The following is a 13,287-nucleotide window of genomic DNA, read 5'->3' on the forward strand; positions in this document are numbered from 1 at the left end:
CAATCCAGGTATATTGTCACAATGCAATTTGCCATTTGTCTGATGGACGTTTGTAGTTCATTAACTTCATGATATCAGTCAAGTCATCAAATAAAAAGGAACACCACTTCATTACCTGTCCACTAGCGCTGCTTTATTAACATTAGCAACCAGTGCTCCTGCCCTGCCAGTCAGCACTGCTATTAGAGGAGCAGTACCAAGTGCAGCAACTTTGATGTCATATGCCATCAAAGAGAAGACATCAGCAAACTAATAGCAATTGTTTTTTGCTTGTTTTAATGAAAAAAGGACCAAAATAGATTGAAACGAGTCCTCACTACCCTTGGCTGGAAGTGTGCCTCTGTTTGGGGGTCATGTAACCCTAAAACTTCACCCTACCCCTCCTTGGATCATATTTTTTTATGGTTTGCATTTGTTTTAATGTCCAAATAGGTGAGGCCACACTTGGGTTTAGTCCAATAATCTGACTGCTTGAACATTATTGGACCTTTTCCTCAGATAGTTTACACCTGTTAGAAAGATTTACTATAAAACAATAAAAAACAAAATCGTCCTGTAATCTACTCTGTTTTTAGTGTCACTTTCATTGTTTCTTCATGATTTTCTAAAAGCTTTCTCAGATATTCTTCTGCTCTGACACACACAGAAATTCTTGGGCACAAAATATCAGGTATCAGCTGATTTAATCCAAATAACATCAACCTGAGTCTTTGGTCTTACGTGGTATCAGTTTAGCTCCGCCAACCACCTGCATCTGTGCTGTATTTATCCAAGCATAACAGCCTGTTCATTCTTTATTTATCCCCCAGCATTTCCACCGTCAGCAGATTTCCTCACCCCTCGCCTTCTCTTTTTCAGGTGCTGGTTTGGCACACTCGCACAGAGAAACCACACCTTGCAAATGAGCCCAAACATCGGAAAGACACTGTGGTGATTGAGGTGTGAAAAGAGGAGCTGAGCAGCGGATCCTGAACCAGAAGCTGATTGTGGCTGGCCATCATCTCTTGGCTGGGACTAACGGCAGCCCCCTGCTTTCTCTCCTTATCGGACTAATACAATCTGTTCACGGCGAACACAGACTCTGAGGAGCTGCATGATTCAAGACTTCTGGCTGTCCGTCAAACGTGCTCCGTGAGGACTGGACAGCGCTGAATATCTTTGTGTAATAAACTGGGATGACTCTGACTGCGTATTTCCTCCATCCACGGCCTGCTGATGTAAAAAAAAGTGAAGTATATGTGTAAAAAAACAAATGTCGCTTATTTGAAAAGTGCCATGTGAATCATCAATGTCATTTTTAATCATTAATACATCATTGTCAAATTAACTGTGATACCTATAATTACCATACAAACCAGACTTGTGGTCCAGGTAACTGCCTACTTCTTATGACAGCGGTCGTGAGATGCTGCTTTTTTTAAGCGGCTAAGAAGATTTATACCAATTTCTTGTCTGTGCATGTATGAAGCAGGTATCAGGAGGATACTGTTAGCGTTTAGCATAAAGACCATGAACAGCCAGCCTGGCCCTCACCAAGAATATGCCTACCAGCACCAGTACATATTAACACGCCTTTTCTCGTTCAGCTGGGCGCAGCGACAGTGAGCTAGCATACAACTAGATACAATATGTCAATTACTCAAGTGTGGCAATTTGTAAGATATAACCAGAGTTTTTAGGTCAAAACGTTCAAAAAATGAACTAACATTATCAGCTGAATGCGAAGAAACAACAGTGTTGACGTTATGTCGAAGACGTCTGTGTGCTGCGTTGCTAACCAGCGAGCCCTGCCTGTCCTGTCACTTTGTGTCAAGTGTCTCTCTTTTACCGGACTTAGACGAGCTTAATTGCCTTTTAAGCTCATGAAAAAAAAAACTGTTGAGTTAAACTCAACAGAACGAGGCCTAAAACTCTTGGTCTTGATTTGTCTTTTCTGCAAACACCTCTGGTTTGGTCGAGATAAATCCTCAACTGACAGAGTAAGATGTGAAATATATCAGCTCCACATGCTGATGACTCTCCTGCCCCCGCCTGCTGTGTCTTCTCGTCCCTGGAGTCACAGTCCTGGTCTGGCCAACTGAGCTGACTTGCTAACGGCAGCTAGTAGCTACAGCCAAAGATAGCTAACGTTACAGCAAGTATAGTGAGCAGCCGTCGTCTGTAACTCTGGTGGTATGCTGCCTCTTAAATTTTCGGATACCGTCGACAGGCGGCCATATCTTACAAGCTACACTTTTAAAGGTGTTGGTACATGTATTGTTGAACTTCGGAGAGAGCCAAGCTAGTTGTTTTCCCATGCTAAGCTAAGCTAGGTTAACCACAACCCAACTCCAGCTCTGTACCTGCACACAAAATTGGTATCGTTTTTCTCATCGTACTGAAATATGGCAAGTATTTCCCAGAATATTGAACTATTTGTTTCAAACAATATTTCTGACTTCGTTTACATATCTCTCGCTGAGCAGATTAAAATGTTGGAATGGAATTTTTTGCATCAGCTTTTCACTGTTTATCGTCTGCTAAAGGTTGTAGGTCTGTTTGTTGATGAAGAAAAGTACCCTCTTCATGTGTTCATGGTGGCTCGTACCTGTAAAATGCCAATGAGTGACTAACACACGCAGCTAGACTTTCCAGCTCTGGTCCTCTTTGTTTAAATGAATTACATGTCAAACTTAATGTGGTAAAGACTTACTAATGCTCTTTAATTACATCACCCCGAACTGCTCATATATAATGAACTGGAACGACCTTTGTCCTCCTCTCATTCTCTATGTATGTGAAGTATGTGATCAGGTTTGGAAATGGCTCACGTGAAGTCACAAGTAACATCTCTCGTGACAAGCTGCTGTCAGTAATGTAGTCTGTGGGCTGACAACAAAGAAAACAAGCCTCACAAGTTAAACGCACCTGCCAGCGGAGGAATAAAAAGGTATGAATTGAGCAGACGGGGTAAAAAAAAGAGCACATCAGACGGGCCGCTACGAATTTCCTTCAGTGCATGTTAACGTCAGTATTTGTCCCGAAGACTAAAGTTTAGGGTGGACTGTGTTGGTGTATGGTGTAAACGCAGGGAATAAAAACAGGATTAAATCCAGGATTCAACAGCCTTTATTTCCAAATGACCCTCTTGTAAAACTTGGAACGGAAAAAAGGAGCGAACAAAAGAAACTCCAAAAAGATAAAACGGTACTTTTACAGTTAAAGAGTCATTGGACAGAGATGAACACAGAAAACTTCCTGTATATCTTTTAAATGCACGGAAAACACTTTTTTTTTTTTTTCTCTGTACTAGGCACCAGAAAATGTAAACACATTGGAAATAAACCTGGAGGACAGTAGATTTATTGAACATGATGATGTGTTCTTCACACTAACCACATGTATGTGCAACAGTTATTGCATGGCAGAGGGACCCTGTGTATACGGACATGAATCTCTGCATCGGCGCTTGGCAGTGTGATCGTAACTCTGTGTGCACATGAGTGTGTGTGTGTTTGCTCATTCCTCCTCTGTTCTCACTCTCACGAAAAAACAAGGACTGGACAGTGGTGATGGGACCCATCCAGCATTTTCATACAGGTCCCCTTTTTGCTAGCACCGTCCACTCCAGTTTAGCCCTGTGATCGGTCGTCCAGGTTTATTTGCTTCAGACTAACTGTGCTTCTCTTGTACTGCACACAACAAAACACCACAATAAAGATGGCGGATGGCAGAACATACGGTTACAGCGTCATACATGAAGGGAGCAACATTTTGGGTGTCACATTTATCCAGTTTTTTAAAAAAAACAGAAAAATGTTGGAAGTGAACTGACGGTTCACTTATCTCCGCTGTTGCCTGACAATGATCTGAGAGACGAAACCACAACACAGCGAGAGATACAGTACCTGCTCTGCTATTTAAAGTGCAGAAAAAGACAAACCGCTGTGATTCCAGTAGTGCGAACATTTGCCTCGGGGAAATGGTACATTTGAACAACAAGGAATGTCGTAAACTGGGTCGGAGCCCAGTTTTCCTGCAAATCCAGCTCGCTTGGTTTTAAAACACTTCAAAACGCCGCAGCATGGCTACCAAAGACACCCCGGGGAGCCAGGGGACGCCCAGCAATTACCGAGACTTGAAGGAGGAGGATACCAGCGAGCAGTATGAGAAACAGGGCAGGATCAATTAATTCAACTGTTGATACAACTATAGATAATGAATAGCTGGCCAGACGGTGTTGTCACAGCCAGTATACTGTGTGTGTGTGTGTATATAATTTATTTATCAGTGGTTCCCAACTGCTTTCGACTCTATTTTTTCCTTTTCAGAGGAATGTCTACTTGCAACAGAAGCAGGGCAATAAATTGAATAAATTTTAGTTCTTGTGTTTTATGTGTGAAGTGTCTGCAACGCTGAATTATTACAACATTCACAAAAAGGATATTTTCAGCCTGTAGAAGTGTAGAAAGACAGACAGCTGGCTTCGTTAGCCGTCTTGAGTTACAGCAGACCCTCATACTGCGACAGGATATCTGTAGTTTTCAGGACTGTGGCTCGAGACACTGCATCTACAACAGGGTTGGATTTACGGACTTGATATTTTTGGATGTGTGACTATTAGCTCTCTTACAGACAGAAACAAGAATTTATTAATTGCAAATTCAGGTGGCACATGGTGCACGTTTTGCACATTTAGGCCTTGAAATACTGATGTTTCAGGCTAGTTTTAGTGACATTGTATTGTAACATTTTAGCTGTATTGCCCGGCCCTACTTGCGATCTCTTGCCACAGTTTGAATTGAACCGAGTTGGCAGAAGTTCGAAGAGTGATGTTGCATTTTCTTACAGTTGTTGAACAGTTTTTAAAATCCTTGGAGCCAAGGCTCTCCAGTATGTCGCTATACAAAAGCATTTTTTTTATCTTTCAATCCTTTATGTCTATCTTGTGACCCCACCCAGAGGTTAGGAACCACCGGTGTGTAAGATCTTTACTGTGGAGCAGCTCTTACACTGGCTGCAGGGGGAAAGAAATTACAAGCGCTTCTAATGAGACACTGTTTGACTTAATACTCTGAATGTCTTAGAGTTCCTTGTGGGAAAATGGTCAAATTACATAACAATGACTCGCTGAATCAGTGCAAAGTAACGTCTACTGTATAAGCAGCTTTGAGCCCACGTCAGTCAAAGTGACTCGAAAGGAGAGAACTGGAGAACCTGATCTCCAGATGTTTTCCTTCCGAGGAGCGATGAAGAGAAACTCAAACCAAACAAAGTTGCTGAGAGTCGAAGCATCGACCTCTCTCTTATGGCTCTGTAAAGAGGAAGGTTCACATCTTATTCACATAAATACAGTACTGTTCAGACGATTATCTGCTACGAGGCTCTGCTCGCCCTACAGAGAGGGGGGGGGGGGAGGGGAGAGGGAGGGCTACAATACACACAGCAGAGAGAGGGGTGAGGACAGGGTAGCATAGACCAACCACAAGATAGCCATATCTACTGTAGGTACTGAAAGACTATTCACTAACTATCCATTTTGGTAATGATATCATATCACTAGAATAGACACTCGGCGTTATTGGTCCAGCAGCTTTTCTTGTTGTCGATTCTGCTGTTTTTTGTCTCTTTCTTCAGACAACAACGACTAAAGGAAATCAAAAAATGAAGCAGAAGGATGAACAAAGACTGGAAACGACAGCTGCCAGTCTTTCTTTTTCTTCCACTCCATCCAGTGTGATGTCATCTTGTTATTTTTTTCATTTTAAAGGAACCATGGTGAAGGTGTGTCGGGTTTGGGAGGGGCAGTCGGACTACCCCCGCTGTGCGTTGTTTATGCTGAGGAGGTGGGTGGCAGGTCGTTTTATTGCCGTTTCCCCCCAATCATCCTCTGGAGCCTCTTCTCGTCACTTCCACAGCTGAGTGCTGAGGGTCTGGCCGGAAGCCGTTGGTGACGCCGCGGGCCAACCAGCTGCTGGAGCTCCTGATTGGCTTAAAGTGGCTGGCGCTGGCCCTCCACCACTCATGTTCATGCCTGACATCTGCTGGGTCATCTGAGTGAGAAAATAAAAGCGAGGGGGGGCGAGAGAGAGACAGAGGGAGGGAGGAGGGGAGTCAGTTAAGAATTCATCTGAGCAAAAATAGACAGCTATTCTCTCCTCCTGTTAGCAGGGCGGCTGCTCTCCATCCTTTACCCCGACTCCCCTGCCTCCAACACTCACTTTTTACCTTCACCTCTGTTCTTAAATGCTTTTGGCTCCTCCTGCTCTCTGCCCTCTCTCCCTCCCACCACTTCCCTATTCCCCAACAGACTCTTCACCCCATGCCTCCCATCTACCTCCCCTTCTCCTCCTTCCATCCTGTCCTATCTATTATTAATATGCTTTGGTGCAGCGCTACTCACTTATCTGGTCATCTGAGAACTGTGGGTGAGTGTGTGTGTGTGTAGGTATGTGTGTGTGTGTGTGTGTGTGTGTGTGTGTGTGTGTGGCTATGCATGTATGTCAGCCAAGCTCGTACATATTGCAACCAAGCGCTCGTTCATCAGATCACCATTCCATGACGTCTTTCTACACAATACACACACACACACACACACACACACACACACACACACACACACACATCTCACCATCTACCTCCCACTTTGACAGTTCAAAGGTGGTGATGTATGTTTGTGTGTGTGTGGTTTATGATCTCTCATTAACCTTCGCAGCTGTCAAGATGCTGACTACAGTTTTGATTGCTGAGTGCAACCACACACACACACACACACACACACACACACACACACACACACAGTATGATAAGGACTGGGTATAAGCGGTGTGTGTTTGAGCAGCAGGTAACTGACTTAGAAAACTCTGAGACAGATGTGCTGACAAGCCTCCCAGTATAGATCCAGTATAGACACAGCTGGCAGTCATCATCAGTTCGGACATTTTACATATTTTCACATGAAGACACTACGTTTGCTATTCAAACAGATGATTGTTTTTAAACTAACAACCTGTGGAAATCATGTAATGGAACGAAGAAACACTGTTATGAAAAGAAGGGAGTAAAAGAGTACCTGGATGAGAACAGGCTGCTTTTAAAAACGTAATAGAAATATAGAGTTCAACTCTGGAAACATTCATGTTAAATTTGTTCAGAAAAGTTTGAAATTGTGAAATAATATGTGTGTTGAATCGAGGAACTAAGATTAGCTTTTTGGCCGGACACAGATAACAAGATGGTATCATCTAGTATGCAACAAAACAAGCCATTACAAGCTGTAACTTGCCAATTTCCTAAACATGATAAAAAAAAACTCAATAGGTATCAGAAAAAGATAGAAAAGCTTGAAGTCAACACAGTACAAATATCTACTGATGAAATAAAACCACTGAATGTGATATTACAGCCGGTGAAAAGAACGAAAACATCGCAATTTTCCCAAAAATGTAAAGAGCATTCTCAGGGTTTCTTGGATGTTCAGTACAAATTTTAACCCAATCAATGAAAAATAAGCGATTAGTGAGGCTAAAAACACACATTTTTATAAACACAAGATTTGAAAAAATAATGAAATTTAGCTTCGAGGACCAAAATTTATAACTAGGAAAATATTTTGACTGCAGCTTTATAATTTTGCAAGGTCCCATTAATTTAATAAAGGTTTTGAACTTTTTTTTTTCCTAATAGGTTAAAGAAGAGTTATTTGTGAATCAATCATTTGATTAATGTCTCTTTCTCATTTGCAGCCTCGTCAGACAGTTTTCCTGAAGCGAATGAATCAGATATGAATTTTCCTACAATGTACTTGCATACAGTATGATCTAATATTCCTCCCTTGATGTTGACTGACAGACTACTTAAACATAAAATTAGCTTTAATCTAACATAGTTGACATTTTTATTAACAGTGTCCTTGCTGCACTTGGGCTTGATAATCAATGTCTTGCTTAATTAAATCCTTAATTGGCAGAAACAGTTTAAGCTCTTCGAGACAAATGCGCGATTATGGGCTAAATAAATAAACTTGACTTCACTTGACATTTGGGAGCTTTCTCTGTAAATATTGGCAAGTTTGATCCAGATGTAATTACACGCATGACACAATCAGAATGCTATCGGATCAGCCAGACCTCATCCGAGATGAAAAGTCTAAATGACACCTCCTCAGTTTGGATACATTCAAAACCTATTTTCCTAAAAGGGGAAACAGACGAACGCTTCCTCTGTAAAGGAAATCCAAACAGAGCTCATACAGATGGTCTCCTGGAATGAGGACACCATGTTCGCTGACCCGTCTGCCAGCCCCATCTACTTAATTTGCATTGCAGTCATCCAGTCGCTGTGTGGGCAGAATCATAGTAATAAGAAAGCTCGATCTACCACCAGCAGGTTTAAATGGAAAGACCCATGATAACATGTACTCAGATAAAGATGCAGGTCGTATGTTTATACCAGGCGTAAAGACAGTCCACAAAGGTAAGACCAGGGCAGAACACACTGACCTGTTGACAGAGCTGCTGTGACGAGAGCACAGCTACTTTACTCTGTAAATCCACTCTGTGAGTAGTGGATCTGTTACTGTGTCTGCTGAGAGGTGTGAGGTGGGGAATACAGAGCTGTCTGTTTCAAATCAAACACGTCACAGCTGTCCTATCAGAGGTTGGCAAGGTGGAGGTCAGCAGATTGGATTTTAACTACAGGACCAATATTGGGTCCATACTGTATATTGGTCTAATCCCACTGGCCACAGTCAAACGTTTAATTGTTCAATTAATACAAATAAGTGGCTACAACACTGAAGATGTGAACATGATTATGTATGATAATTCACTTCATTAAATGTCGAATGTCAAAAAAGATCTTCACATTATTTTAAAGGAGACATATGCTCATTTTCAGGTTCATCATTTTATTCTGGGTTACTAGTAGAATAGGTTTACATGCTTTAGTGCTGGAAAACGCATCAGTTTTCTCAGACTGTCCAGTGCTGCAGCTCTGTATTCCTCCTCTGTCTAAAACGCTCTGTTTCAGCTCCACTCTGGGCTCGTTTTATGTTTTTAAACGACTCTATCACCACTCCTCGACCAATCAACAAATCCCATCAAATGTTGGTGAAGTCATTATGTCCGCGCTGATCAGTTCATGGTGCTGGGCAGAAAATTACTTATGAAATAACCTTGACTATAAAAAAAAGATTAAATAGTTGATTAAAGCTGCGCAAAATTAAAAACATTGTGTGAGACCATATATCAACTTTTACGACCAGGATAATAAAACTATTTCACAGGTGGTGTGACACAGGCGGGAAAAAACAATATATTTATGACATCTTTATTTATGTCACTAGAAATACGTGTAAGTAATTTTTAAAAATGAATGTGCAGAGAAGCTGGAGTTGAATTACAATCAGTTAAATGTTCAAATGAGTTCATCATCACCATGAAATTAATGAAGCACCTCATTCTGAGTGTGTTTTAGATGTATAACATATATTTTTGTCTGTCCTGAGTGTTACCTGGCTCATATTCCACTGTCCTTGCTGCTGTCCTTGCTGCATGCTGTACATGTTCTGTCCTTGGTTGGCTGGCATCGCGCCCTGCTGCTGCTGCTGCATGCCCATGTAGCCGCCGTTGGGCATAGCCACGCCGGGCATCATGGCCCCTCCGCCCATCATGGTGGTGGGCGGGACAGGTCCACCCATCCCTGGAGCAAAACCCTGCGGAGCGAACTGCATCTGAGGCTGGCCCATGTACATCCCTGCTGGAGAAAAGAACAACATAAGCACAGAAAGGTTTATATAAGTGCTCAGCAGGACTACAAGTTCATTTTCCGGCTACTGAGTGTATTTTTAACTGAACATAATAGAGAACAGAGCCGTGCTGAAGTTTTCCTCACATACTGTAATGAATCCAGTTTCGCTTTAATTCACTTAAAGATAAAAAAAAAAAAGGGTTCGTCCTCGCTGCAGCAGCCCAGGGTTCGAGTCCGACCTGTGGCCGTTTGCTACATGTCATCATGATTACTATTTATCATAATTTCATCTCATTAACAAAGGCCTCACTGATTTCTCTTCACTTTCCAAACACAAACAACACATTTTGTATTGCTCCTTCACATTAAAAGCATTCAACTGGCACAACAGGAGGTGGCTTTTATGGCAAAGCAGCCATAAATAATGCCATGCATTTGGCACCAAGGTTAGCCCTGATGAGTCAACTCTACTTTAACGACAACAAATCAACTTGGACTAATATCTTGTGGCAGTTTGAAATGAATGCATGACTAATTTCATAACGAACATAAATGCCCGGTCGGGGCGGCTGTAGCTCAGGAGGCAGAGCTGCCATGCAAGGTGCCGACCTACTCATCAGGAGCAAATTGAGGCTCCTGATGAGCAGGTCGGCACCCTGCATGGCAGCCTCTTCCATCAATGTATGAATGTGTGTGTGTGAACGGGTGAATGTGACAAATGTTGTTAAGCGCTTTGAGCGGTCAGTAGACTGGAAAGTCCAGTCCAGAAACATCAAAACAACCACATTAGACGTTTGCTTGACTGGGTAAAGATCAGCACACCCAAAAAGCAAAAATACTTTTTTATTGCTGCCTCTAAAGATGAATCTGAAGCTGTAGAATATCATATTTCTAAGAAAATATATCACCCATAAATCCATTTGCACGTCAGCGCTGCATGAGACCGCTGTCGGGATGTGATAAGTGGCAAAATAAAACATGAATTTATCAGATTTGTACTGAGTGGAGAGATATAGTGACTGCATGTACAAAATGTCTTCCACCTGATACTGAAATATAGCTTCTTTAAGCACAGTCCCTATCACAGTGGTGAGAAATATGGCCAAAATCTTCTTCCACGGTATAAATAATGTTATATCACAGTCACAGTATGTTTCACAATACGGTAACTGTTTTGTAAATTCAATTAAGAAATGGTTTCAAACAACCGTATTGTGCCACACTTTATCACATTTGATTATTCTTCTGTTATTTGGACCTTGAAACTGAAATACTTTCAAAATGATGTCTCTACGAGAGGCTTTATGTGAGTCCTGCTGCTCAAATCTCATTACCAACACAGCTGGATCCCCAAGATCACACGAGAAACCAGACTTGATGTGCCCTAAACATACAGCATAGACACTAAAGGCGTTTTCTCAGAATCGGGTCCGGACTTTGTCTGGAGTTGCCCTTTCACACATGTAGCACACAACAGCAGATTGCTTGTTTCGGATGTTCTCAGCCACTAGAAATACTGTGTTTGGTGAGGGTAGTAGGAGGACTCATCAGCAGTGATGGCTGTTTATGCGTTGATATCAAAACCACACGTAGTTGGACGTATCCGCAACACCAACGAAAGAGTAGAAAAGCAATATACAGGCGATGAGAAAAGAGTACGAAGCAACTGCACTCCCACGCCCACTCGCATGCTGTGAATTCTCCAGACTGCGACCTGCTGTACTCACAAATGCTCGATCGGACATTAGCCAGACTTTGTACTAGGGATCTGGGCAACGGTATTGCCAAAATCTCCAAAAAGTATGCGCATCATATTGCCTAACTCTATCCTATCATGTCTCAACGTTTTAACATCCCTGACTGGTACAGACTCAAAGTGGAAATGTTGGTAATATTTTGTAACTTCTGTTTAATTTCATCATGTTGGTATTAGCTGCAGTTAGAGCTACATCCCCCATCCAGAGATCACATCTCCACCCATCCACACACACACACACACACACAGAGGATGGAAGTCTGTGATTTGGGGCATTTAGCCTGGCGCAGTTCTCTTGGCTTTGATCTCCATCAGCATTTATTTGGATTCAGAGCGGACAATAAGGCAGCAGAAAGCCCTTCATCCGGATTTCCATTCCTAATCCTCTATACATCAGTGTAATCATGCAGCAGTATAATCAATATGCACGAACTGCTGCTGTACAAATCTGCTGCCTACCCACTACCATTCAGAAAACATGTACCACTTATGCTTTCCCACACACTCCGAACATGTTCAGGTTGATGCGTATGTATATACTGTATGCATGAACGTCCGCCTACACTCACACACATAAACAGCCTTGGCACTTCAGTCTTTCCACATAATAACTGTGAGATGAGTGTGAACCTGCAGACACTTCTCTATTTTTACTGCTGCAGTGGGACTCCGGTAAATGCAGCGTGGAGCGGACCTGCCTCTTTTTCAGTACACTGACCTTTCATCTGCCTTCACTCTCCTCCATTTTTATGATGCATCTCTCCTCTGATGCATGTGGGAAAGTGTGTAGGTGTGTGTCTCCGTTTGTGCACAAACACCTACATCTGAGTGTCTCACTTATGTTATGGTACTGTATGTTTTTCCCCCGCTTATGAAACACAGCATGTGGATACTGTTTGTTTACGTTCTTCATGTACAACACATCTAAGCTGTTTGACTGAACGAGGCACAATATTTTTTTACATGGCTTTGTATTGCATTCAAACTGCATTAACCCATAACTGCCCCAACCTGCGGATCAGCAACCCCACAGATGTCCCAAGGTAAGTCTGAGGGGCCACGAGATAAATTAGAAGATAGGAATAAACAAACCACACTGCATATCTGCTATTACATTTTTCCTGTTTTGTTGTTGTGATTTCCCAAGAACACATTCTGTTGAGCAGGGATTCAGCCGGGTCCTCGGCTTGCAGTCCAAGCACAGCGCTCTAGGCTGAAAACAACTTCTCTTTAACCCTGCAGTGAATAGTTAGAATAATAAGACCCAGAATAAAGGACAGGCTTTATTCCCAGTAGCCTTGGTAGGTTGCTGTTCCATTAGAACAAATAATATGACTGGTTCTTGTTTGGCATTTGATTGGCTGCTATTTCGAGACCTAACTAAAGATTGAATGAGAAATTATGAGTTATTTGGCATTCAGTAACTAATCTATTACTCATACAACAGAGTAATGATGAGAAGACCATTTCTTTCGAATCAGGACTTACATTTTCATTCTGGTCTGTCTCTTAAGGTTTCGTTGGACTGACCTTAGATGAAATGGCGCTGTTTTTTTCCATTGCGAGGCAGCTGGATTCACAAGATCATGTGATCTCACAAATGATCGAGTGCATCACATTACTTTTCTATCACTTGTGGTTATAAAGGGTTGATCTATGTGAATTTTTTTTTCTCTTATAAATTTTAAATGGAGAACTTATTAGCAAAAAAAATCGCAATGTAAGTTCAATATATACTCTCCTTTTGGCTCTGTTTTGGTCTCCACCAACTCCTGAAGGAAAGATAAATGCTGCACGATGTT

General features: G+C 42.0%; 2 protein-coding genes across 7 annotated transcripts in view; one reads left to right on the forward strand and one right to left on the reverse strand.

Annotated features, from left to right (window-relative positions):
- Window positions 1–3,349, forward strand: part of b3gat2 (beta-1,3-glucuronyltransferase 2 (glucuronosyltransferase S)) — a 48,023-nt gene extending 44,674 nt beyond the window's left edge. Inside the window, exon 4 of the mRNA XM_084375333.1 lies at window positions 859–3,349. Within this exon, the coding sequence (XP_084231459.1) occupies window positions 859–945 (87 nt within the window). The 3' untranslated portion in view covers window positions 946–3,349. The remainder of the gene's footprint in view (window positions 1–858) is intronic.
- Window positions 3,093–13,287, reverse strand: part of smap1 (small ArfGAP 1) — a 107,861-nt gene continuing 97,666 nt past the window's right edge. For 4 of the 6 annotated variants that reach the window (XM_084375331.1, XM_084375328.1, XM_084375327.1 and 1 more), the window contains 2 exons: window positions 9,494–9,738; window positions 3,093–6,032 (listed from right to left, as the gene is read on the reverse strand). In XM_084375331.1, the coding sequence (XP_084231457.1) occupies window positions 5,886–6,032; window positions 9,494–9,738 (392 nt within the window). In that variant the 3' untranslated portion in view covers window positions 3,093–5,885. The remainder of the gene's footprint in view (window positions 6,033–9,493; window positions 9,739–13,287) is intronic. The other 2 variants (XM_084375332.1, XM_084375329.1) reach the window with 1 other exon arrangement.

The sequence above is a fragment of the Pagrus pagrus genome, assembly GCF_965226575.1.
Source record: "Pagrus pagrus genome assembly, chromosome: 15".
In the NCBI taxonomy this organism is placed as follows: domain Eukaryota; kingdom Metazoa; phylum Chordata; class Actinopteri; order Spariformes; family Sparidae; genus Pagrus; species Pagrus pagrus.